This window comes from Euwallacea fornicatus, chromosome 8 (genome assembly GCF_040115645.1).
Source record: "Euwallacea fornicatus isolate EFF26 chromosome 8, ASM4011564v1, whole genome shotgun sequence".
NCBI lineage: Eukaryota > Metazoa > Arthropoda > Insecta > Coleoptera > Curculionidae > Euwallacea > Euwallacea fornicatus.
This window is the reverse complement of record NC_089548.1, coordinates 1,145,079-1,170,611: the sequence shown is the minus strand read 5'-3', so window position 1 is coordinate 1,170,611 and position 25,533 is coordinate 1,145,079. Positions and strand designations below refer to the sequence as shown.

Genomic DNA, 25,533 nt, shown 5'->3' with positions numbered 1-25,533 from the left:
ATGACCCATTCTTGCTGGTGGCAGTCCTGTAAGCCATATTTGTCACAGTGGGTTCGCTGGTTCCGTGCCGTGTCGTGCACTTTTTGAGACCGTTCTGACCTGTAAATACTCCCCCAAATAAGTTAACACCATGTCTGACACACTATCAGAACAATATCCCGTCTACGGACCTTTCTTTGGAGTTATGGGAGCAGCGTCAGCAATTATTTTCAGCGGTATGTATAACTTCTAGCCTGCCTTGCCGCTACGTTATCGATTTTATGTGATGAATTCACATTTTTATTAGTTAGTTGCTTTATTTTGCTAAATTCAGCATTTGAGATTAATAATCGATTCTTTGAAGCTAATTTCAGTGCGGTTTTTATAACGTTTTGCAGTGATTTTGCCTGGGAATTCCACTTTATTCTGAATCTATTCATGGGCGTAGTGCGGGTCATATGCCAAGATTATACACAGATCCAGCCTTTGTCGTCCCAAAAATCAATGCCTTTAACATTCTCTTCTGTCCTGTTAATTTTTCTCCAAAACTCTCCTTTAAAATGAATTTTACTTAGTTCATGACTCTCATTGACCTCATTGAATGAATGGTCACATGTTTTTAGACCCACCCTCAAGGGATTGGGAAAATCATTGTTCTTATTAATTTTTAAACACTACCACTCTAATCAATGAAATGTTATTCAGTAATTGCTTTGCTGAAGTGGCACTTTCATATAAATACCATTAACTACTCACCTGTCATGTTTAGGACAATAACTTTCGAGTACCTGACTACTTATATTCCAAGAATTGATGTGCTTAGTTCAGTTTCATGCCCTGTTTAGATACATATTAGTGCATATTCAAGTGCCTCCAATTGACTTTTCCAAGTTCAATTGTAGCCACTCAAAAACCCCATTTAAACTCAATTTCACTTATGTGTAAATTTCTAATATTTAAGACCTTTATTCTCTTTTAGTTTTACAGAATTCTTGAATTTTGCCTGTAAAACATGATGATAATACTTTCAGAAGGATGGGCAATTTGAAATCTCATGACCCCAACCAAGTCATGTGATTTCAAGGTTTCTCATTGAATCACATGAATTGGTCTTGTGAATGAAAATCAATTGTATTAAGTAACTATCGATTAGTTTCAGCCGTAGCTTTCATCTTGATGAAACATTTATTTACTTAATTTCAGGATTTTTATTTTCACCATGAAACCCTTTTAGTGTTAGGTCCAAAGATTTATGTTTACTGCAGAAAATATAATGAGACCCATCATGTGACATAGTTTTCTTGTTGAAGTATTTACCTATATGTCTCATTCCTTTTTAGTTTTGGTGTTAGGCTATTGATGAATCAAACTAAAGGATGTAAACATGGCTTGAGGCAATGAACCCAAAGACTCACTTTATTCACAAAAGAAAATTAATAGAAAATACACCATTAGTGGTGGCAACTTTTCCTATTTTTACATACCTTTCAATAAGATACTAACATTTTGAGACAAAGAAACATTTTAGATCTTTTCTTAATATTAAATATTACTGTGGGGAATATTTCAATCTATAAACATGCAGTTTCATTGTAGTGATCTAAGCCTGGTCATATGATGTAGTTACATAGAGTTCTAATGAAAATTACTGAGATCTGAATTTGAACAGTTTTACTGTCAGAGGCTAGGACAACATTTTGCAGGTGTAAATAATATTGTTAATATTAAATAAGAGGTGCTCATCATAAACATACCCTGCAGTGGGTCTTGTGTCTAAACATGAACATTTTACACTACTATTTGTTCTATTGTCCATCAAGGTGGTGTTATTCCTGATATCATAGTAAGTTGTGTTCTCTAAGTTTTAAAAAAGATATTAGTTATTTTCTATAAACAATACATTCATAGATCCAAAGACTGGGCAATGTTGGTTGTAATTTTGAGTAAAAATATAGTTACAGGAATCTCTTAATGTAAAAATTCATTAGGTAACTGTTTTCTAGGAAAAACATTATTTTTCACTAAGTTGTCTTAGAAAAGTATTCCATATCTGACGCAGAAATGCCAATAGGCCATAATATAAAACTAGATAAACCATCTGACTTACAGTAATTCTCATAACATAGGACTACCTTACTATGCCTCAGGCTAACTTATCAGTATAATTCTCCTGATCATGTTTCCTTTCTAAATTTTAATATTTGAATCATTAAAATTGATAGCGCTTATTCTTCTTGTGAACCCCCAATTTTAAGAGATGCGTTTATGATCCATATAGCTAAACGCCCTTATTAAAAAAATATTTATACAGATCACAATCTTATAATAAAAATAATAACAATATCACAACCCAGTTACCAAGCAACATGAAAAATTATGTGCAGATGATAAACAATTTGTATATGAAAATGATATTTAATTTACAATTGAAAAGGTTAAATTATGAGTTATTTCAGTGAAATTAAAATTATAGGTGTAGGGATTTACTAGGGAGCCATGCTCTAACCTGTATTTGAATAGTTCATTCGGCTTAAGTTGTTTATTTTCGTTAGGTAATGAGTTAAAAGCCTTTATAGCTGTGTATACTGTGTGTTTTTACAGCTCTGTCATAAAAACGTATAAGTGCGCTGTAAACCCCTCTATTACACTCCTTCACATCTCTCACCTGCACTATATTATGTCTTCAGCAAAGTGAATTCGTGTTTCACGGCATATACATATAATATTGTTCAAATACAGAAGTGGACAATGCACAGAACCCTGGGAGACGCCCCTAGTGGCGATCCGTGAGATATATGATTGAAACCGTCCGTTTCAATCTTAAGTTGTTGCCGAAGTACTCAATATGTTTCCTTTTGAGTGACCAAGAGCTAGAAAGATTTTGATTTGATAGTATGGAAGAATTAAATAATTTATTCAATCATCTATACTATGGTTTACAAAATTATGATTAATCATGAAGTGACACTCGCGTATATCACTTTACATCTATTTCATTAAAGATGTTAACAGAGAGGAAAACTTATGATGTCAAGGTAAATGGCTATTTTCTAAATCTTATGTTAAGTATTGCATCTCAGAGATCTCCCTTCGTATATATTCGTATTTAGTTATAATCAATACGTAATGATCTCGGTAAAGACGATCTCCACGTGACTTAATTCCCATGAACAACTTTCTGATTACCTACTTGCCTTATCTTAGATAAGATTTTTGTGGATGAATTTATGATTTACAGGTTGCATGTCACATGATGAGCCGCAATATTCTTGTAATTTAGAAAAGAGATTGTATTAACCTATGATGAATATAATATAGGATGAATAAAGCCTGAGAAACGACTGAAAAAGAAATCCATGGCTATAATAATTTGTTGTTACTGGATCATATCAGTTAACCATTCAGAACGTAAACAAACAGCCACTAATAACACAGATAAAAATACATTTTCACCTGAAATATTCAACATAAGTTTTAAGATTCCAGACGTATTATAAAGGTCATGTGTCGTATTATGATTTTTTTTTAATTTAGTGTTCTCACAGTTATTAATTTCTCATTATGTTTTTCTAGCTAATTAAAAAAAATTGTGAATCTGCCACATAAAGCAAAATAACCAATCTATTTGGTTTCACCTCAACAATTTCAGGATGGATCTCTATAATGGCTTGCAAATGACCTATAGCTGGACTGGTGCCAAGCGTCTGTAACATTTGTCTAGCCTGTTTGATATATGCGACTTTGTCATCACTACTTAATGTTTGCTATTCGCTTAATACGAGATACAAAGTTGAAACTTCAAAAACAAAAAAGAAAAATTCCCATTATTATTCCCATAAACCAAGTTTGAATCCGGAGTTCAGTTAAATTGGATTAATCGAGGATTTTAAACTGAACTCAAGTGGCATCACTTGTAAGTGACCACAAATTGCAGGGTTTAAACCACACGCAAAGAATTACTAAATAAATAAATGATGCTGATGTTAATAAGACTGTTTACAACATTTTATTTTTTAGCTCTTGGTGCAGCATATGGAACAGCCAAATCAGGAACCGGTATTGCCGCCATGTCGGTGATGAGGCCGGAATTGATCATGAAGTGTATCATTCCCGTTGTCATGGCGGGTATTATTGCCATTTACGGGTTGGTCATAGCTATCCTTATTGCGGGTAATATTGCCGCTCCCACAACTTATTCACTCTACAAGTAAGTGTGTTTAGTAGAAAGAACATAGTGCAGGTAGAAGGTCATGTTCATGTTTTATTTAATTTAAATTTGTTGAAAGGTACAAGTGGATTCTCTTTATTCAACTGTATTGGTAGATATTGCTGACTCCAGGCAGCTGAACATGTCAATATATGTAAGATTCATGGTGTAGTTACAATGACAATAATCATTGAATAATTATTTTATAAAAACATGTCCAAACCATTCTCTGAAACACCCTGTATATTAAAGAAATAAATAGGATTAATACACCGATAGCAAATAGCCTTACTGGTATTGAAATATCCTGTTTGTTTCAATTATTTTGGGGAGAGGGATCAGTATTTGAAATAAAAAAAGTTCTTTATGTCGTAATAATATATTCTTTTTTGTTTTTCAGAGGATTCTTGCACTTGGGTGCGGGTCTCGCAGTAGGGTTCTCTGGTCTCGCCGCTGGCTTTGCAATTGGCATAGTGGGAGATGCCGGCGTAAGGGGTACAGCGCAGCAGCCGAGACTTTTCGTAGGAATGATTCTTATTCTTATCTTCGCCGAAGTATTAGGTCTTTACGGTCTTATCGTAGCTATTTTCCTTTACACCAAAAATTAAGTCGCATCCTAGTGTATCGTTTGAAAGTTTCCGGTCCTTCTCCTCCATAAGTAACCCGTTCAAAGTAAATTACCTTTCGTGGTCGACCGAATTTTGTTCTCAGTGTTATCGTGTAAAAACAGATGTAAAAATGTAAACCATAGCGAACGTGACCACGCGCGTATGATAGAGTCGGCATGCGAAGCTTCTTGGTGCTGACTTTATCGTATTGTAAATACATTTTCACATCATTTTTAGTCAGTTTTGCGAGGTATACTTCTTTCTAATTATTGTATAGTCTCTAGAACTTAGGTTACCTTTATTTCTTCTTAAGGTTAAACATATTTAAAAAATAGCGCTCTATTGATCGCCTATTTGAATAAAAGTTGGAAAATAGCACAATTTATTTTTAATTTCGTCGATACGTATTTAGTAGATTTTTATTTTTGTCGTCTGGTAGATCTACGTCGACTCGTTTGTTATTCATTATGGCCTCAGAGGCCGAAGGTGTTCTCTTTGATTTCATTCGTTCTACATATCATCAACTGTTAGATTCCACTACTTACAATTCAAATTGTCCCATGTGTTGTGCTATATATGTTTTAATTTCATGCATCAATGATCGTAAAACTATGTAATAGAAATAGAAGAGCAGCGACTACTATACCATCTTTCCAAAAAGGACATCTGCAGTATTAGATTATCTTAAGTTAAACCTAAAATAACTTGATTTAATAATAACATAGTTACACGTACTACTGGCGAATCTTCTTTCTCATTCTAGACGATTTCAAATCGATTATCTTAACAAATTTGTTGTAAATAAAATAGCGGCATAATGTATCGATGGTTTGATGTCCAGTTATTCGTGTTAGCTTCTGATGTAGCTCAGCTCAGACGGGGCGAAAACTCGGTTGAACTCCACTCGACAACGAACCCGAAAGGGTGCGTTCAACCCCGTTTGTCGTTACTAACATTAAGATGGTATATATTTCCTGTTTATTTTAGCCACCTCATAGCTAAATGTAATGTTGAGGCTTTGTCGTGGATGCCTCTTGTCTTATCAGCTCATTTCTCCGAAACCATCGCCTGGTTTCACCTCGAGTCATGACTATTATAGTTTACCATATTTTAACATGGTGCCGATTTGGTCAGTAATTGTCTTGATCTCTGTACCGTAAATGATTTATTATCTATTGACAAATCGCAAATGTAATACACAAAAGCGTTGCAACAATTTATTATTCATCGACATGGCTGGTTGGTGCAACAAGAGATAATCGGTTTTTAAAACGTAAAAAGGAGAGGGGCAAAAGGCATCCAACTTGTTATAGAATGTTAGGATGTAGTAGGATGGTTTCTGTATTGAAGGGAACAGCAAAATTATGTTGAAAATAAATAATTTGTACATTCCATTACAATTTCTGTTTATCAATTGTTGTTTTTCATTTAGTCCGGCTCGTTTGTACGATTGCAGGAACCTACCTCAAATCGGAGTTTAAACCAAATTTGTAAAAGTGACCGCCTAGTGGTGTCTCTTCAGTTTTAATTACCTCAATTGCACATTCACAATTGTCGAGCGACTGCCGAGTGCATCGATATAGAATCGATCGAGTTTACAGTTTTTATTGTCCACTTATATTTACTGGGCATGCGGCCGGCAAAGATTGTGAACGCTCGCTTGAAGTTAAACTCAAGATTATGACCAATATCAAATGGAATATATGTCAAGTCTGAAGCTTAAACTTCGGCTCTGCAATTCAACCTAAAAACGGAGTTGCGTAGAATAGTTTTTCCTAACGGATTTTATACATGATTTTCTTAAATTTTGATGAGGTGACAGTTTTCCCGATGACTAAATGTAGTGCATTTCGTAACTCGTTACATAATGAGTGCAGGTATTTGCTTTCATTTATTAACTCGGTTAAAAAATTATGGGGCAAGTAATAACAATGGTTAACTATTTATAGTAGTTCTACGGAGACTGGGCACAACTTCAACAAGTTTTAATTTCTGTCTTTTCTTTTGATTGCTGTACGCTATGGCTAAATTAGAAAGAAAATATCTATAAAGCATTAAGAAATACTGTTTTGTGCTATTCGTTTGGGCGATTAAGCCAGTCGGGACCCTATTCGCGCTCACATCTCGACAATGACCCGTATATAGCTTATTATGTACCTAGTGACCCAATCGGCCAGAATGTCATCAACGCATTGTTGTTTTACTTTTGTTTGCCATGAAAATTAATATCAAATGAACTGTTAATGTTGTGATTCAAGATATGACCCTCACGTCTTAGATCCTTCAATGTGGCGCGATTCGGAAATTAAACTTAACCTCCGGGTCATAATAATGTACTTCACAACCTTTGCGCATAATATGCTATTCATGCATGACGAGATGTCACGTCAACACTAATTTGCTTAATTTAAGACCCACCTATTAATCCTTCTAGTGTAACTATTGTAAATAAAGCATTAGTCGGTGCATTTTCAGAGGTTTATGTGAAATATGCCATCGTAATTGGACTTTTTGAAACACTCCGATGACTTTGAACACTGAAAGTCATGTTCGTGTCCTAGATGCCGCATGAACAAATTAAGTATCTAAAATGAGTTTAAGTGTCGAATCGTGATAACACATGTAGGATTGTATATATATGTACATGTACCTACGGTTACGTTTGCCTTGCAGTTACTGTTTGATCAGGTATGGTTTCGAGAGAGAAATAAAATATTTTTTTAGTCATTGTGCTATAGTTAAATAATAAAAAAAGATAAGAGAGATGACGGTGAACTGTTTCTGCCTCAAAAACACTCGCACCCGTTAACTGATAGATTTTGAAGTTCGTTGAATATGTCAGCAATTTCTCCAGGTTGAAGAATTCCAACAAAGTTTTGAAAGAGTCTTAAAAATGTTTAACGACCGAAAATTTCTTCAAAATTTCTAGTGATTTTTTTGAAAATTTTACTATGAAACTCTGAGAATTTTCAAACTCTCAGTGCAAAAGTTTTAACAAGTACTTAATAACAACTTTAATAAATTAATTGGAAATGAAACCTGCTCTGTTCCAAAAAGGGTTATAAATATTGTGAATATTAACCCTTACGAATATAGGTCTTCTATTGTCTTTATCATCAAAACTAGCTCTTATGACCTGTATCACAACTTTTGGAATTGATTTCGCTTAATTCCGACTATTATTATTGCCAGTTTTATTCTTGCGACCGATATTCACAACTGACTGATGAAAAATCATGATGGCAGTCTTTTTAGTCGTAATCTGTAACTCATCATTTGTTTTTGAAACAGATTCACTCACTCGTTCCTCTGAAGTATTTTTTTGTTTCACCTTTCTCCTGTTCCATTTATGTTCCGCCTTATTCGATCTATATCCTTTTCTAAACTCCAAATATATATTATTCCCAGACACCTCCTGAGTTACATCAGGTGCTACACCAACGAACGTACTGTTACGCCTCAAAAACTTCAGGTCCTTTGAATTTGAACTTATTTCCATGTTGTCCGTTTCAATTAAAGTAGAATTGGCTGTTTTGTCGTTTCTGATTGATTTAGCAAAAAAACGGTAATTTTTCGGGAGCTTGGTGATGCGTGTGGAACGACGGAAGTTCACTAGCGAAGATTCTGGAGAGGCTCTTCGATGGTTGATATTGAGCTTGTCGAGGATGACCATGGGCAAGCGAATTATGGTTTCGGTTTGGGTAGAGAATTGCCCCATGCTGCGTGAAATTTGGAAGTTTGACGTGGAACGTCGAAAAATGGAAGGTGGGAATAATTGCCACGATTGATGGATTAATTGTGAGTATGGTGGATTGAGTACCGCGTTACATGGGTTCCAAACTTCGTACTTTCTATGACTAGGTAAAAAGAGACTCGTAAATCTCTTTGCGTAGTGATAGAAAATTTTTTAATTGAATATACAGGGTGTCCGAATAATGTGGCAAAAGTGGGTATTTCTTTTAGCGTTAGAGGTACTAGATAAAGCAAAAATCTGAATACGAGAATTGTAGATAGCATTACTGCAAATATTTTAAAGTTATAGAAAAATGTATAGGGTGTTCAGAAAACGTTGGTACAAGTTGTTATGGGATAAAACTTTAAGGGGTAAACGAGATTATAAATAAAAACAAAACTTTTTTCAGGGTGGAGCAAAATTTTAATTTAAGACTTAGAAAATGTATTGATGTGGGTGGCCAACATTTTGAATATTTACTTTAGTGTGATTGCATTATTCCTTTTATTATTTAAGTATTGAAGTTAAGTAAGTTTCCGTTTAATTTAAATTAATAAAATTAAAAAACAAATTCACAATTATTATCTTTATGATGAGTATCTCACATATCATAAAAATACATGCATTGCTGTCAGTGCACTCATGACATGTACGCCAGAAAGAATATCTGCAAATATCTGGAGAACTGTTAGAAATACGCACTTTTCTTAAATATACATTTTCTTTACAGAAGGGTCTAGTCTTTCCCAATGTATAAAAAGAATTATGCTACGAGGCTTACTTAAAGTGTTGTGTTAGTTTTTCCAAACACGTGTACGACGTGGGTGAAGTCACCTATATGTTAGTTAAAAATTTACATTTTAGATAGATTTGTTGTATCCAAAAATCCCGTTGTGCAAAATTTCATCTCCAAAACTTGCAAAATGTAAGATTTATCGATAAGTTACAAAATATCTTTTTTGTTTTCACACCCTGTAGATCGAAGAGGAACAAGTTTTGTATAAGACATGTTCATCTTAATAGTATTATCTTGCAACGCTGTTTCACCTCGTCTCAATTTGTACCCATGTTTCCGGAACATCCCGTATACAGTATCCCAAAAAGTGTGGTTTTCTGAAATTATATTTTGTCTTTTAATGAGATATCATCATTATTATTACGTAGGTCGCTTGATTCTGCATATACAATGATAAAGTAATAAAAACGGAATTTTTATTCACTCCATTATTTCAAAAACTGTGGAAGACAGGTATAGATTACAATGATTCTATGATGATAAAATATACTGCATTTATACTTTTAGTAACGACTCAGGCAAATTTCTAATATGCTCTGCAAATGACTAGCACGTTTATCTACCTCTTCAAATGCAAAATAAATTAATATATGTAGGTAGTACCACATTTTTTTGCTGTATTTACACTCGGTACATAAATTTATGCTTATCAGTGTGCTGTTACACTATTAATAGCGGCAACACCTAAAGGGACTATCTAGTGAAAAAGTCGAAGTTTTAATATTTCTATTTTAGCTGCAGTGCGTTTGTGTCTAGTCAGGTGATCAATTTATTTTTTCTGTTCACAATAAATTCTTTTCTTCTAAATTGAATATAATCGCATAAATATGTTGTGAAAAATATTTTAAAAAATTGTTAGACACCATAAGAATGACCAAAGTAAGTTTATTAGAGGCAATGCTGAGGAAGTGCACTTGATAAGACTTCTCTAGCAGCTGTTAGTACATTTTGTTAATGATAATCACTTTGCAATAAATGTTCATTAATATTTATACTAAATGCTCCTTTCATGAGTTTAACATGTTTTTGCGTACTTTAACACTATTACCACCGACATTATAAGTAAAAATCAATGGGGTGTTTCTTTATTGTTATTTCTTTTATTCTATTTGGAAATAAATATGCACAAGTAGGGGTTATTGGAGTGGTGAAATTGCACACTAGTCTCAATAGAAATTAATAAAAAATGCTATTCAGCTTTTACTAAAAGCGATAAGTCTGTCAAAGCCTTCAGAACATTATTACAAAAATTAAAAAAAAAAAAACAGAACTAACGTCTGTGGATTACAAATATGCAAAAAAGTGAAATATTTGGAATTATTCGTCTTAATTGCTGAAGAATGAAAGTTTTTTCTGTTTCTTTTTAGAAACATTTTATTTAGACTGTTACTGGACATTTTTTGGAATGAATAATCGACAAGTAAGCATGCAAAGTCTTCCAGAACACGCAGGCGATCAAAAGAAATTGTGCATTATGTAACATTGATTTTTCGCATAAGAATATTAGAAACCCCTACCTGTTGAGGTGCTTCCTCGCTCGACATCACTATAAATATTGCGGCGTTAAAATTCGTTCATCTCTCAAGTTTTTGGCCCTTTATCTATGTCCCTACCTACATCTCGTTCCATCGTACTTAGTGAACGCTGCCCTTTTGCCGATCAATATTAAATGTAGGTCCGGACTTGCGTTATCGTTTTTCCCAAGCAATCATACATTACACAACGTACACTCAGAAATGCAGACTAATATTGTAAGTACAAGTTATAAACAATTACATTATATATGACAAACAAATATATAGTACAACAAATCAAAGTATTTTTGCAAAAACTTAAAACATGTTTTCGGAGTATTAAAATCTAATAGATTGCACCACAAAAGGTACGGGGTGATCTAGCAGAGGTGTGTTTTCAGTTTAAACCGAGTTCTAGTGAAATAGTGAGTGTGTTTAATAGCAGGAAACCATGGCTTTCGAGGCCAGAAAGCAATATCATCAAATATCGGGATCAAAATGACAGGTAAAATTCATATACTAACAGCTATCATGGGGAAGAAGTTTAAACGAGGGGCTTATTCATTTTTTTAAACCTTTTTGGTAGATTGCGTAGGAATTTTTCCCAAAAACTCACTTACTTGGACGTACAGGAACATCCAGAATACTTTTTTCACTGTAAACAAAAATCTGAACATCACACAATATTAGTTATTAGACTGAGCAAACCTACTGACCTACTGAATAACTGTAGTAGTGTACCACTCTCGCTTAAACGTTTATTCAATTTTTAAATAAGATAATTGTAGCAGTGGGCAGTTAAACCCCGACAACAACCCCTATGAGCAATTTCTAAACATCTTTGAATAAAACATGGCCAAAACGGTTCGACCATCTGTTCGGCTGTGGGCTTCATCATAATGTTGAAATGTAAAACGACTTCCCAAACTGCGATACTTTACCGACAAATCGACGAATTTTGATACTTTGACCTTTTTTATCAGCGTGACAAAGGCCAATCTTCAATGTTAGTTAGATTGTAAAGCGGGTACTGGCAAGAGTGTCAAGTGATCGCATCTGTGTACCAGAAGAACAGGTACTGCATTTTCAATTTAATTCGAGATCAACGAATTCTCGGTATCAAAAACCAAGTTCGATCGAGTTTTAAGGCAAACTCAAAATGTTAAATCACCCATTTTGACGTAATGAATATTCATGATATCATAATTATTAATCACATTTGTGGCGTCGAATAATTAGTAGCTACTGAAAAGAGATACAGCGAATCTCATCGAAGCAAATACATTTGCATTATAATTTGTTAAACTGCGACTCATCGTACACTCAAATACGAATCGTTACGACTTCAACAATGCGAAAATCACTTACATCCATCATATGGTATTAATATTAGTTAATTGTTTTATTTATGATCGCCTCACACAGTCTCAACAGCAATGACAATAACATAAACTGTGTGTATAAAACGCTCTTCGTTTGGTTCGTACCATCCAGTGCAGCACTTCGTAGGTAGGTACGTTGTCCGGTGGTATAATACCAAAGTTGAAACAATCCGTCTACGTAATCAAATAAAACTTAATCATTTGTACTATCTTCTAAGCAAGAGATATCTCTGTTCATAAAACGTATCACTCAGTCGGTCGACCCCGCGTAGTTCATGCGTGTACAGAGCTCCCTCGTTACGTTTCATCTTTCCTAATTTTTTTTATTTTTTTTAATAAAATAATTTAATTGTTTGTTTTTCAAGTTTCGGTTCGAATTATGGAAAACAGGCATCAAGGTTTCGAACATATCAGTGTTACGGTTAACGAAAACGATCTTGAGAGCGGCGCCTTGAAGATTTTGCAGATTATTCGACCTCAGTGGCAAGTGGCGAGCATCAGATTTAAGGTGAGATTAGGAATTTACTACCACACCAAACGTTTAATTGTGTTATTAAAAAGTGTTAATAAATCAGGCTCCATTCGATCGTTTAGCATCCCAGCTGTAATTAATGTGGATTTTATACAGAGTGTCCCGAATCGCAATTAAAAAAATGTATTTGTTATATTTGAAAAATGCTTCGCCAAGGAAATGTCATCATACATGAAGTTTTGCCATAAAAGGCGGTCGCATAGGCCAGTTTGGAGGTATGTTAAACATGTTTTTTTTTTACAAAAAACGGTACGTTCAACAGAAAAATAAAAAAGGAACTTTTTTCTTCTAAATTGAATGGAAAAACCACTTGTTTTTATTCAAAGTAATCGCTTATCATTTTTTTTCTTTAAGCAATTCCTAAGACATACTAGTGCTGACGCCACTGGTAAAACCAAAAATCAGTTTTTTTTTTAATTTCAAAGCATGATTTTTCAATGGCAGCTAACGCTCGTAAAACTTTATTCAAACATCCTCAGGCGTTTGAAAACAATTAACAAACTTTATTCTATGAAACTAAACTTCGACCCTCTTGCATTTCGGTAACGAAGCATTTTTCTGATATAATTTACATAGCAAATAGGTATTATTTTTCTATGTAGAACACATGGTCGTGAGAACCTGGATATAGATAATTTAATTGAACCTTATCTAAATATAATTAGTTACGAAATTGGCTGATAAATATTGAATATCTATTAATGCATAATGAAGTTGAGAAAAGCTATTAGGGAATTCGTATAACTGTGATAACTTTGTATACGCTGTATCCAAATTTAAGTAGGATCAGAATGGGAGTTTGGTAAACGATATACAGAGTGGTCTCTGAGGGTGTTCCAATATGTAAGGAGCTGATTTTTTGGATTATTCTAAGATAAAAATGTTGTATGAACGAAAGTTCTAAAATGAGTCGTTTCCACAATACAAGGTTTTAAATATTTAAAAAATATACTTTATCTTCGTATATTTAAAATGGTGCATGATATTTGATTGAAACTCGGTATACCTGCACAGTAGGTAATTTGAACTAACCATAGACGTGCGTAGGGATTACCATGTTAATTCTTATAGGAGAATGAGGCAAGGTATGTCACTAATATTTTCCAAATTTACATTTTTCACAAGATACAGTTTTTTACATACCCGATTCAAAACATCAAAAATGTCTCTTATGTTTTCTTGATGCATTAAGTCGTTTTTGAGAATTTCTGGAAAGGTTTGTTTCATCGGTAAGAAGAGCTAATAAATTTGAGATAAAAAATTTTTTTTTGAAGTAGCCAGTGACAAAAATGTTGTCGTTGAATGTAATGAACTGGAAGCAATGCTTGCATCCTCTGTATTAGGTACGGATACAACTATTATCTTTGAAAATTGTTAACACTGATGACTGATATTTAATGTAACACCAATTTTTCTAGTACTTCTTTAAGAATGAACCGTTGTTTCGTTAGGAACGGTTTCTTTTAATAAACTTTTTTCCACACGGTGCGCTTCGCTGAGGGTATTTTTTCTGATAAATACGACGCATTTCTGTCATTTCCTGAATGGAAAATGCGGACATTGTGAGCACAATTTCACTAAGATATTGGCTTAAAAAAAGTAATCAAAATGCATACTCCGATTAAAAGCAACGCGAACTTGTAAAAATCCCCACGGAGTCACTTTTTTTTATCTTTTTTTTTTACCATTATTTTTAGCATAGATTTTCAACGGGGCATATTTTTTTGGTGTATTTTGAATCGGTTATTTAAAAAAATGTTTATAATTTGGAAAATACCAGTGGTGTACCCCCCTTTTCCCTATAAGTGTTAACATGGCAATCCCTATGCACGTCTGTGGTTAATTTACTATGCTAGTGTATCGAGTTTCAATAAATTATCTTATGCCATTTTGGAAGTACGAAAAAAAAATTTTTTTTCATAATATTCAACATCCGTTATCTCGAAGACGATTCGTTTGAGAACATACGTTTGTATCACATTTTCGTGTTAGAACGATCCAGAGTATCAGCTCCTTAAATATGTAAAATCCTAAAATCATTCTGATTTTAGGGATCACCCTGTATACATATATATAATTATCATAAATTTTTGTTAAATATGAGAAAATTTGCGCAATTAAGAAAGCGGTATACAGTTTTGTAGACTACAAAGTGATTCTTCAAAGTGCCATTATAACGGGCAAATAATAAAAAAAAAACTAGCAGTAGCCATTAGTCTAACACGCCACATACCCCTGCACATTTAGCAATCAAATTGCCCATTTCTATGCAGAAGAAATTTGTGCTTACAGGAATGTATGTTGAAGCTACATATGTACATATATAACTTCAACAAGTGGGGTAACACATATTGGTAAAGTGGGTAATAAAGTTCGAAACATTTTCTAAAATTTAATATTATAAACTTGATTTGAAACACTTCTGCCTACGAGTCAATTAAGTTTAGAGAAAAAAAAATTCCGGACTTACCCGCTTTATTTAAATTGGTAAGCCTTGGAACAGCGGCAGATCATGTTGGTTAGAGAGTTAATAAGTTCGAGAATATGCATCTTTTAAAGATTTAAAATATACAAGTACTAAAATGTTTACAAAATTTGTTCTCTGACACCTCTGGTTGTTAGTCGTTATTAGAGTATATTGTAATATATTATTATGAAAACTAACCTGCAATTCAAATTGATAATTTGGCCCTTTGAACCGATTTCTGGTGATCCAGTTAGTTTAATACGGCTATAGCGGATGCATTTTCTGACGAATATGTCCAGACGATATTTGTCAGAACGTTATGGTTATAATATTTAATTTATCTGACGAATGCCATAGGTTAATATAATTCCTCAAATAACTACGATAAATTGATTGTGTATATTTTTTTCTTAAATATTAACTTATCATTCAAAATTATTTTGATATCAGAAAATTGACGTAGTTAATATTTACTTTTTATTAGACAGTATTTAATTTAAAATTGGACCAACTAGAAATCGTAGATGAATATGTAGGAATAAAATGTTTGCATCAAGACAACTAAATGGATAATTCCATGTATTATTTGAACATTGAAGGATCCCATAAAACTTAACGAATATTTTAGAATGATGCCAGAAATATTTTTTTTACATTCAAGAAGAATTCAAGAAAATATTTGTAAGTAATCAAATTTTAAAGAATGGATATTACCAAAAGAATTTTCTTGCTAATTTTCTCTCACATCTTTCCTGATATATCTCTGCTATGATATTGTTTATTGTTGATATCCCGCAAAGATCTATTTCCATAGAGAAGCGTTATAAGTTTTTCTTTATTAATTTTGTTCAAATACTTCTGACGATTAAATAAAACTTTGAACTTATAGTTCATGGGTATCCTGAAGAATTATTTGCACGTAATATGCAAGCAAGTATCGAATGCATGTGTATTGTTGGATTACTCGTGCATATTCTAACGTACTCGTCAGAACGATGATTCATCAGGAAACGCATCCACTATAACCGTAACCTCAGGGGGTTAGAAGTAAGAAGGACATGGGTTCTGAGGTAAAAACTAAGTAAAACTAAAGCTGAAGAAAGTAAAAAAGTACGTTTTTCACTTTTCTATACACCCAATAAAAGGACCCAAATGTTCTTTTTCATGAATGCCGAAAAGCGGTTTTTTCTCGTTTAAAAATACCCCGCTATATAATTGATAAAAAAAAACAGTAAAGCGAAAAAAATGCTTGTGTTTCCGCTTTACGAAGAATTATAACAAAATATGATCAGATTTGCTCTACTGATGTAGTATATTTCGTCTGAACACTTCTCCGGTAACTATTAAGTCGTTAACAGCACGTTTTTTAGATTTATCAATTTAACTCCCATAAAAGAAATTTACTGAATAAAAGATGAATATATATAGCTGTTAACAGATGGGATCACCAACAAACTCATAGGGTGTCTTCCAGACGATGCTCCCGAAACCGAAACTGTCTTGGTTCGCGTGTATGGCAACAAGACCGACCTTCTCATCGATCGAAAGGCTGAGACAAGGTTCGTACCATTATAATGACACCTTCAGCTTGTCCTAGGATTATCCTCAAATACACCATTTTTCTGAAATTATATCACGACACGTACGAGCATATGTTCCACAAATAAACCGAATAATAGTTGGCATCCTCTCATGTATTTTTATTAATGTTTCCGTTTGCGACCAATTTACCTTTCGGCCTCTCTGCTGACCCACCGAACATTACACTAAATAATGACATTTACATGTTATTACCTCGTAAAAAAACGATTTTTCTTATTTCTAGAAATATTCTGCTTCTCAGTAAACATGGTTTGGCCCCGAACCTCTACGCTACCTTCGAGAATGGATTGGCCTACAGGTTTCAGCCCGGATGCACCTTGACTAAGGTCTCTGTCAGGAGGCCAGAAATATATTCTTTGGTTGCTAAAAAGATGGCGAGGTTACATAAGGTCAAGGTTGATGCCGTTGACAAACCGAGTCCGTTTATCTGGAAGAAAAGCAGAGATTTTTTGAATTTGGTCCCCGAGGAGTTCTCGGCGCCGAAAACTAGGAAAAGGTGGGTATCAAAGTCTTGGAATATTTAATCTGAACTAAACCGTGCAGAAAAAAGGAAATATTTCTTTCTGCCAAAGAAAAATTTGATTTTAAGTGTTATTAAGGACCAGTTTTTTTAGATTCCTGGTAAATGTTCGTGAGGTCAATTTAAGCAGGGGAGTTGAAACTATGTCACTGGTAAAATTACTAGAAGCTTGAAAAATGTCTAAATATTAAAATACTGCTAATTTGCCAGGGAAATCATTTTTATAATGGAAATACTTTTTTCCTTCAAAATTGTTTTCACGACTTTAGTAGGTAGGCAACCATACCTGTAGGTACCAGGACGTACAACCATTACCATTTCTAACCCCCTTACCCGAACATGGAGGTTTTGTACTAGCTTGTGTTTCTAGTTCTATCAACATTATGCTTCCATTATGTTCAATTAAACTTACCACGAGGAAGATTTGCGAAAAACCGCCAAAATAAAGAAAGGCAGAGGATTTAACTAATTTTTTAAGTTTCAAGGAAATTATATTCAAAACTCTGCCAGTATCGTTAACTTTAGCCGTTAAGACCAAATTATTTAATTATTTCTGTAATTTTTTGGCAATAACGCCTCATAAATCAGTACTAGTAGCCGAAGCATTGTTACAGAAATGTGAAGCCGTATTCCCAAAAAACGAAGGAGAAAATGGACAATTTACCGCAAACGTATGAAATATATTTACGTATTATTTAATTTGGTTAACGTAAGAATAGCGAGTATCTTTTGTACCTATCAGGATATTGACCTACGCCCTATTCTTTATTACATCATTTCCATGCCACTTAACCATTTAGGCTATTAAGGTTTAATTCTTGTAATAGTCTGGCTCTTAAGTATGTAATTTTTAACCATTTGTTCTGCTTTTAAATCCCATTCCGTATGTCTAACGCGGTGTAGAATGTACGGGAAGGTTTTTATCTGGAAAGAAATTTCTTGAGAATCAGAAGATTATTTATTTTTCCACAAAATATTTTCATTTCTACTTTCATGCTTTAAAATCTGCTATAGGCAATTGCTATCAGGAGGGAGCTCTTAAGACTGAAAAAAAATGTGTTGTCATTCGCCGAATTTTCTTGTAAAGGAAAGCTCAGAAGATTTCTCCTTCTTCCGTGATTTTTTTTTCTATAGGAATTTGCTAGTTTTATGTTCCGAAATTTGCTATGAAACGTCTCATTTTTGCACAGAAATTATCATTTTCAATAGTCATTTACGATCTAGTTACTTCCTGCATGAAGATCTACTAGATAGACGCTTGCAACATACGATTCTTAAATTTCAAGGGCAAATTTCTCCCCCATTATTTGTTTTTAAGGGTTTTCAACATTTTTTGCAAATAACAAACCTCATAATCTCCGTTGAGAATAGATTGGTCTCTACTTAATACCTTACCTGCAATGTTAGGTAGGCAGATATCCACTTCATGCGTAACTTTAGTAGATAGATACCTACTATATTTATATACTATGATCCATAACAGAATAACAAGAATATTTTTTAATGAAATGAATCACTATTCTCGACTCTTTGATAACATTTTGTCCCATGTTCTTTACAATTCATAACACTAAACGAACAATAGAATAATAATTGATAATGCAGCATTATTTATGGTTAAACTTTGATGTCATATAAATATCCGTAATAACAATATGATAAAACGAATACATGATGCTTGTGATCAACAATATTAATCGTTAGAAGGCAAAATAGAAGAGGTTTAGACATTTATTATTGCAATAATTGTATACAACTTACATATACACCATACGTAGATTTCGATTTTTCACCCATAAAAACCTCTAAATGCGAGATATCACTCATATACTACTTATATAGATTTAGGGACACCTTGTGTACCAAAAAACGGTCACAAAGTGCTATTGGCTAAAGGTCCTGGGGACATAAGTTCGACATAGTTTACATGTACGAAGTGGGCAAATTTTAATGTTTACAGAGGAAGTCTCGGTAGATATAGAGAGAAAAAAATAGAGCATGATACGCGTAATCACAGGCTTCAGGTGACTCTGAGGTACACTCGATATAGTACTACTTTTTATAGCTGTGACTCTTTTTTTTTATACTAATCTATGGTGGAGAAATCGGAGAAAATGACGTTAGCATGAGCTTTTAGTTCTCATGTGTGCTGACTCATGACGTACCTCCGACAACAAAACGACGACCCAACGGAATCAATACATGGCGGCCTTTCATCAAAAAAATTAGATCAGTTTTAATAGAACGCTGGCAATTGTTAGTACCTCATTGCACTAAATCAAATGGGGAAATCAACAGATCGCTCCTCACAGAAACTTGGAAGGCAATGAGAAAGCTACAAATTCTGGATCATAGGCAGGAGTTGGAATAACCAGAAAAATGGCAAAGAGGAGGCCATCGTCTAGTAAGGAATCGAATAACCTGAATATTACTGTAATAACGGGCCTGGCTTTGTCCATTCAAAAATTTACATTAGAAAATCCCATGACAATGAAAAATAAAGATCTGTTAAACCTCGACAGACTGGTTCAACAGGTCACAGACGACACTGTCGATTGTGACACTAGATCACGATCACATAACTTGTTATTCACGTCATCAGTTTTATATTAATACTGATGCCACATTTTTTCAAAATTAAGATGTTGCAGGAATTTGTCGGGTATTGCTGCAACGTTATTAGTATTGAACAGGATTTAACAGTATTGTTAGATTACCTTTCATTGCTGCTGATACCTTACATACAGTAGGCAAACTCAATTCAGTGCATTTGCCGCACATTAAATAAAGCAAGAGTTTATAATACTCAATTCGAAAATATTAAAATTTGTATTACTTCTCTAATTTAGTTCAATGGTAATAAGGCTTCATTTTTTCCAATACTCTTTCTAGATAGTTGATAAGGGACGCGATAACCTTCTTACACCGACTTTTTGTGATCTTGGCCAACAATAACAATAACAACATTGATAATAAATAACAAAGAGTACTATTTTAGTTCTCAAAAGAACAGATTTTTACTGTAAAAGTTGTTAGACAAAGAAAATAAGTGTTTAAAACACTAAAAACGACAAAATTTAACAAAATTTGACGTTTTCAGAATCTCACATGTCAGGTCAACCGAGAAACGTCAACAAAAATTGTTTTTTGTTTAGACATTCAAATATTTCTTTATTCTTTCTTTAGCATGTTAAATTTATATGACTTCTCATGTTACTTAACTCGACTCTAAATTATTACATTTTGTGACGTGAATAAAAAGACGGGATTTTTACTATACAGCGTTGGTCCGTATATTTAAACAGTGCTTACTCTTTTATTATGCAGTACTTTTTTCGCTACTCTACACATGAAGTTTTAATGAGTGTAAGCAAGAGGCAATTAGACGATTGATAAGTGCGAGAGAGACGGGCTACCGTTTCCCCTTCCATTGTCAACGATCTGTTAGTGTCGTTGACTCGTAAGCAGTAGGCTTTAATCTTAGGATGGATGCAGTTCTGTGTAAAAGTGAACGTCGATGAAGTTTTGTTTCCAATATCATTTTCACAAAAGAATTAACATTTTCATATATGAAAAACATAATTTATCGGTTGCATGACTCTAAGACCAAAAAAATCCTCACAAGATGTACAATAGAGGCACTCGGAAGCTTCAAAAATTTTATATTTAGGCTGGAATTTTGGACAATCAGTTTATTGGATCTTTTTTGTTGACGGAAAAGTGAATGATTAAAAATATTTAGAACCTAATGAACCTTAAGTTGTTCCTCCTATCAGTGAGGTTCCTAATATTGAAATCAGTAACGTTTGTTTTCAACGAGACGGTTGCTTTGCTTACAATAGCTAAGCAGTGTGGTAGTTCTTAAATCAAAATTTCTCTATTCGTCTAATTACTAAATTTGAGAATATTAAGTGGGCTGCTAAATCACGAGATTTAACTCCAAATGAATTCTTCCTCTGAGGTTATCTTACACCCGAAATCTTCCAATATGAGGAAGATCGGGAACCTGATTTAGCAGGACCGTGGCAAAAAGTTCGTGATATCTGTCAATCAATTTTGCTGGACACGCTAAATAATGTTCGTATGGAATTCGATAATCGTCTCGGGTATTGTTTAGCACAAAGGGATGACCAGTTTAAGCACCTTCCAGAAATTTCTTTTTTAGAAAATATAAATTTTCTTGTAGCTGCGGTTTTTAATCTCAAAAACTTAAATTTATTATAAACCGGAATATACGCGCGTAATTTGCGTCCTCCAAAATCACTTAGAATTACGTCCTTTCTCAGATTAAGGCGTACTGCGTGATAGTCAAATCACTAGTTTATCCATGACAATGGAAGGGGAAACGATCGTCTGTCTCCGTCGCACTTATCAATCGCTTAATTGTTTTTGCTTACAGTCATTAAAACTCCATGTGAATAGATACGCAAAAGGTCCTATATGAAAAAAGGATAACTTTAAATGCAAAAGCCGTAAAATTTATAGTAAACCGGTAGAAAATGTTACGTAACACAACATGTGAATATTTCAAGGTGAAAAGAAGACACAAAGCCGATAAATTTATAATAGAACACTCTGTATGTTTTATGAAAATTAAATAGATTTCTATTGTCTAGTTTCAAATATGCGTACAGGATATTTTCTAAATGTTAGGCAAAAATTTAGGAGGCTATTCTCTGAGTAATTTTAAGAATTTTTTGTCCTTTGACGATTTTAGGAAAAATGCTTTGTTACCTAAATACAAGACCATATATGTTTATTAACTAATTTTTTTCTTTTTTATTAAAATGGTTAAAATAAACGTAGCAAAATAGTATGAATCTTGAAAACAATACTAGTAAACACGTTGAGCTTCATTTAATTTGAATACGTTTCCCAATATGTTACTTTTATTCTTTTTTTGGTCATGAATACCTATACGAATGCTGAGATGACTGACAAGAAGTTCATGTATGAACTTGCCAATAGAAACGCGTTATAGGTCAGGTGATTTTACGTTAAACGATTGCAGAATCGTAATGTTCCCAATCGAAAAATGTTCGAAAGAATTCATCTACGTCTTCATGAAATAGGTCCATTAAAAGGAAGTGGAGGTGCAGGAAGAGCAGTGCTAGCGAGAACGGCAGAATTAGAAGAAAATGTGCTAAATATAATTGAGGAAAATCCAGGTACTTCTTCTAGACGAATTGGAAGTGCTTTGGATGTTAGTAATAAGACTGTATGGAAGGTTTTGAGGCAAACTTTGTTCTATCCGTATTACTTACAACGGCAAGCTCTTACAGGTTTTTCCTTAAGGATTGCATTTTATCAATGGCTTTTGCACACATTGGTGCAAATTCCGCAACTACTGTTGTTAACTCTTTTTACCGACGAAGCAAATATCTGAAAAAATGCAATAAGAAATTTTCATAACAATCATGCATAAGCCGAAGAAAATCTATATGAAACACTAGAAGTTAATTTTCAACACCAATTTTCATTAAACGTTTGGGTTGGAATTGTGGGTGATTGGCTAATTGGACCAATATTTCTATCAGAAAAACTTACAGGCGTAGTTTATCGTAACTTTTTAGAACAATCGCATTCTGAATTTCATGACGATGTAACATTGGCAACCATAAATTCCATGTGGTTTATGCATGATGGAGCGCCAGCACATTTTAGTAGGACTGTTCGCGAATTTTTAACGGAAACATATGGAGATTGCTGGAATGGTCGTGGTGGATCCCACTTATGGCCAGCTAGATCGCCAGACTTGAACCCCCTGGATTATTTCCTATGGAGTTATTTAAAAGTATTAGTTTACACTAATCTGGTGGGAAATATGGTGGGCATAATTTATGGGTGCAATTCAATAAAAACAGTCCTGATATTTTTGACAGAGTTCGACTGTCAATGAAGAGAAGATTAGAAGCATGCATCCAAGCTGGCGGCAGTCATTTTGAGCAATTATTAACAAATTAAACACACTGTATATAACATGTTAACATTTGTTTTAGCTGTTTTCACGGTATTTGAACGTAAAAATTGGGATTACTTTTTCCCAAATCGTTGTTGCCATAAATAAACAAATGAGTCAAATGTCATAAGTAATTATTATTGTCACATTTTCTCCGTTCCATTCGTAAAATGGGTTAGACAGAAGAAGCCCATCACTCCCCACACACCAGTTCCTGCTCAATCCATTTGTTACTTTTTACCTTTTTATTTTACAGATGAAATGAACAAAAGTCACAGCCGAATACATAATAATTTCATTTGTTTATTCATGGCAAATGCGATTTTGAAAAACTATAAATCTCGACATTTAAATGCAAATATCGCGAAAACGGCTAAACCAAATTTCAGCATATTTTTGAAATCTAGTCCATTTTTATAAAATCTACAGGGTATTCCATTATAAATTTATCAGGTTTGTGCCCTTTTTTAACTCTACAGTATTCATCTGTTGTGTTACATAACATTTTCTGACGATTTGGGATAAATCCTACAACTTTTGTATTAAATTTTTTTTCTACTTTTTATAATAAAAGTAATAGCCTAAATATATGTATCCACCCTGTACATACGAGATAAAATTGACGTATAGTACGGAATGGACACTGTACATGGAGGAACAGGAAGCTGCTAAAGATTTCACATTTTAGACACTAAGCAGGTAGCAAATAAAACAGTCTGAATTCCAGAAAACCTTATCTATTAAGATTTATTAAAAGATTAATTGATGGCTAATTGAGTTCTATAAGGCCTCTAAATTAGTATATTGGTATTTTCACCTGGAAAATAATTTCCACGAAAATCGCGAAATCGATGGCGACAATCAATACTCAATCTTTATTTCATGCCATGGATATTAAGCAAATTGTAATAAATGTTGAGGCTCAATTTGATCTACTACGTCGCGGTAGAAGGGTAATTTCAGGCGCGTTCATGATCAATCTAATTTAAACTCGCTCTCGGGAAAAATTGACTATGAAGGTACACAAGAGTTTCTAGAATGATTGCCAAAGCTTTTGCTAAGAAACTATATTATTGGCATAGACGAATCTTCATTTTCAGATATAAGGACCTCGCCTTACCATCCCAAACAGACCTCAATGAAGAAATAATCGAGCTGCAAAAGATATTGGAAAAAACAAAGACTCCAGTAGTGTTCTGTCACAATGACCTCCTTCTAGGCAACGTCGTCTTCACTGAAGAAGAAAACGACGTAACCTTCATCGACTACGAATATGCGGCATTCAATTACCAACCATACGATATTGCTAATCATTTTGCAGAATTTGTAGGTATGACAAACACAGCCGAATGGTAAAAAATTATTATTTTATTCATCTACTTCGTTTTCTTCACTTAGGTATAGATGTAAACCAACTGGATTACTCCAAGGATTTTCCCTCCAAAGATTTCCAAAAGGACTGGATCCGGGTGTATCTGCAGGAATTCAATGGAAGCGCGCCTGATGAGAATCAAGTCGAAGACCTCTGCACCAACGTAATAAAATTCGTCCTGGTGTCTCATTTGTTTTGGGGAATTTGGGCCTTGATCCAAGCTGAGCATTCCAATATAGAATTTGATTATTTGTTGTAAGTACTTTTTACTACGTTCCGGAAGAGATTGAGTTTTTATTTATTTTAGATTTGCTAAAGTGCGTTTAGACGAATACTTCGCGAAGAAAAGGGAGTACTTGTCTGCAAATCCCTCGAAAACTACTTGATTATTGATGTTCATTAACCACAGAAAAAGTAATCGCTCTGTGTAGCGATTTTCTTATATCATTACAATACAAGTTTTAAGGCTCTTATTTCCTATTTACGAGTAGATATTCTTATTATTCGCAAAAAACATATTATGAAACGTAAAATAAATTTATTCTCGATAATCATCGTTTTAAATAATAAGGCAGCTCAGACAGGTTCCTCTGAGGACAGGGAAAAAATAAAGGAAAAGAGGATATTCCAGAATAAGATACGTCCCGGAACAGAAACGACTTTGATACTGCATGAATCGGGAAACGATGTTATGCGGGAAGATCAGGAGAGCGGTTCTAAGAAGCACAAACACCGCGACGACCCTGAAGAACTCAAATGGAAACTCAATCCACGATAAAGTTGTGAATGTTTAAAAGGAAAAAAAAGGAAAAGAACACACGTAGAAGGGAGAAGCAAAAATGACAATTTGTTACTCTCCACT

The 25,533-nt window shown here is 33.9% G+C and overlaps 2 protein-coding genes and 2 long non-coding RNA genes across 8 annotated transcripts; 2 read left to right on the top strand and 2 right to left on the bottom strand.

Annotated features, from left to right (window-relative positions):
- On the top strand, positions 1-6,208 carry Vha16-1 (Vacuolar H[+] ATPase 16kD subunit 1). Its single transcript, XM_066285147.1, has 3 exons — positions 1-215; positions 3,997-4,186; positions 4,587-6,208. The coding sequence occupies exons 1-3, from the start codon at positions 131-133 to the stop codon at positions 4,792-4,794; spliced, it is 483 nt and encodes a 160-aa protein (XP_066141244.1). The 5' UTR covers positions 1-130; the 3' UTR covers positions 4,795-6,208.
- LOC136340800 (uncharacterized) lies at positions 4,748-9,483 on the bottom strand. The gene is made up of 2 exons (XR_010732370.1): positions 8,126-9,483; positions 4,748-8,056 (listed from the first exon to the last, which is right to left on the bottom strand). It is a non-coding gene; the product is annotated as an uncharacterized lncRNA (long non-coding RNA).
- Positions 9,484-10,586: 1,103 nt separating this feature from the next.
- On the top strand, positions 10,587-25,222 carry eas (ethanolamine kinase 1). 5 transcript variants are annotated; one of them, XM_066285144.1, is made up of 7 exons: positions 10,587-11,074; positions 12,585-12,727; positions 16,647-16,777; positions 17,044-17,316; positions 24,400-24,629; positions 24,698-24,926; positions 24,979-25,222. In XM_066285144.1, the coding sequence occupies exons 2-7, from the start codon at positions 12,599-12,601 to the stop codon at positions 25,055-25,057; spliced, it is 1,071 nt and encodes a 356-aa protein (XP_066141241.1). In that variant the 5' UTR covers positions 10,587-11,074; positions 12,585-12,598; the 3' UTR covers positions 25,058-25,222. The 5 variants fall into 5 exon arrangements, with proteins under 5 accessions (XP_066141241.1, XP_066141238.1, XP_066141239.1 ...); XM_066285141.1 differs by lacking the exon at positions 10,587-11,074 and adding an exon at positions 11,092-11,342; XM_066285142.1 differs by lacking the exon at positions 10,587-11,074 and adding an exon at positions 11,811-11,912.
- On the bottom strand, positions 11,071-11,732 carry LOC136340799 (uncharacterized). Its single transcript, XR_010732369.1, has 2 exons — positions 11,554-11,732; positions 11,071-11,492 (listed from the first exon to the last, which is right to left on the bottom strand). It is a non-coding gene; the product is annotated as an uncharacterized lncRNA (long non-coding RNA).
- Positions 25,223-25,533: the final 311 nt, after the last annotated feature.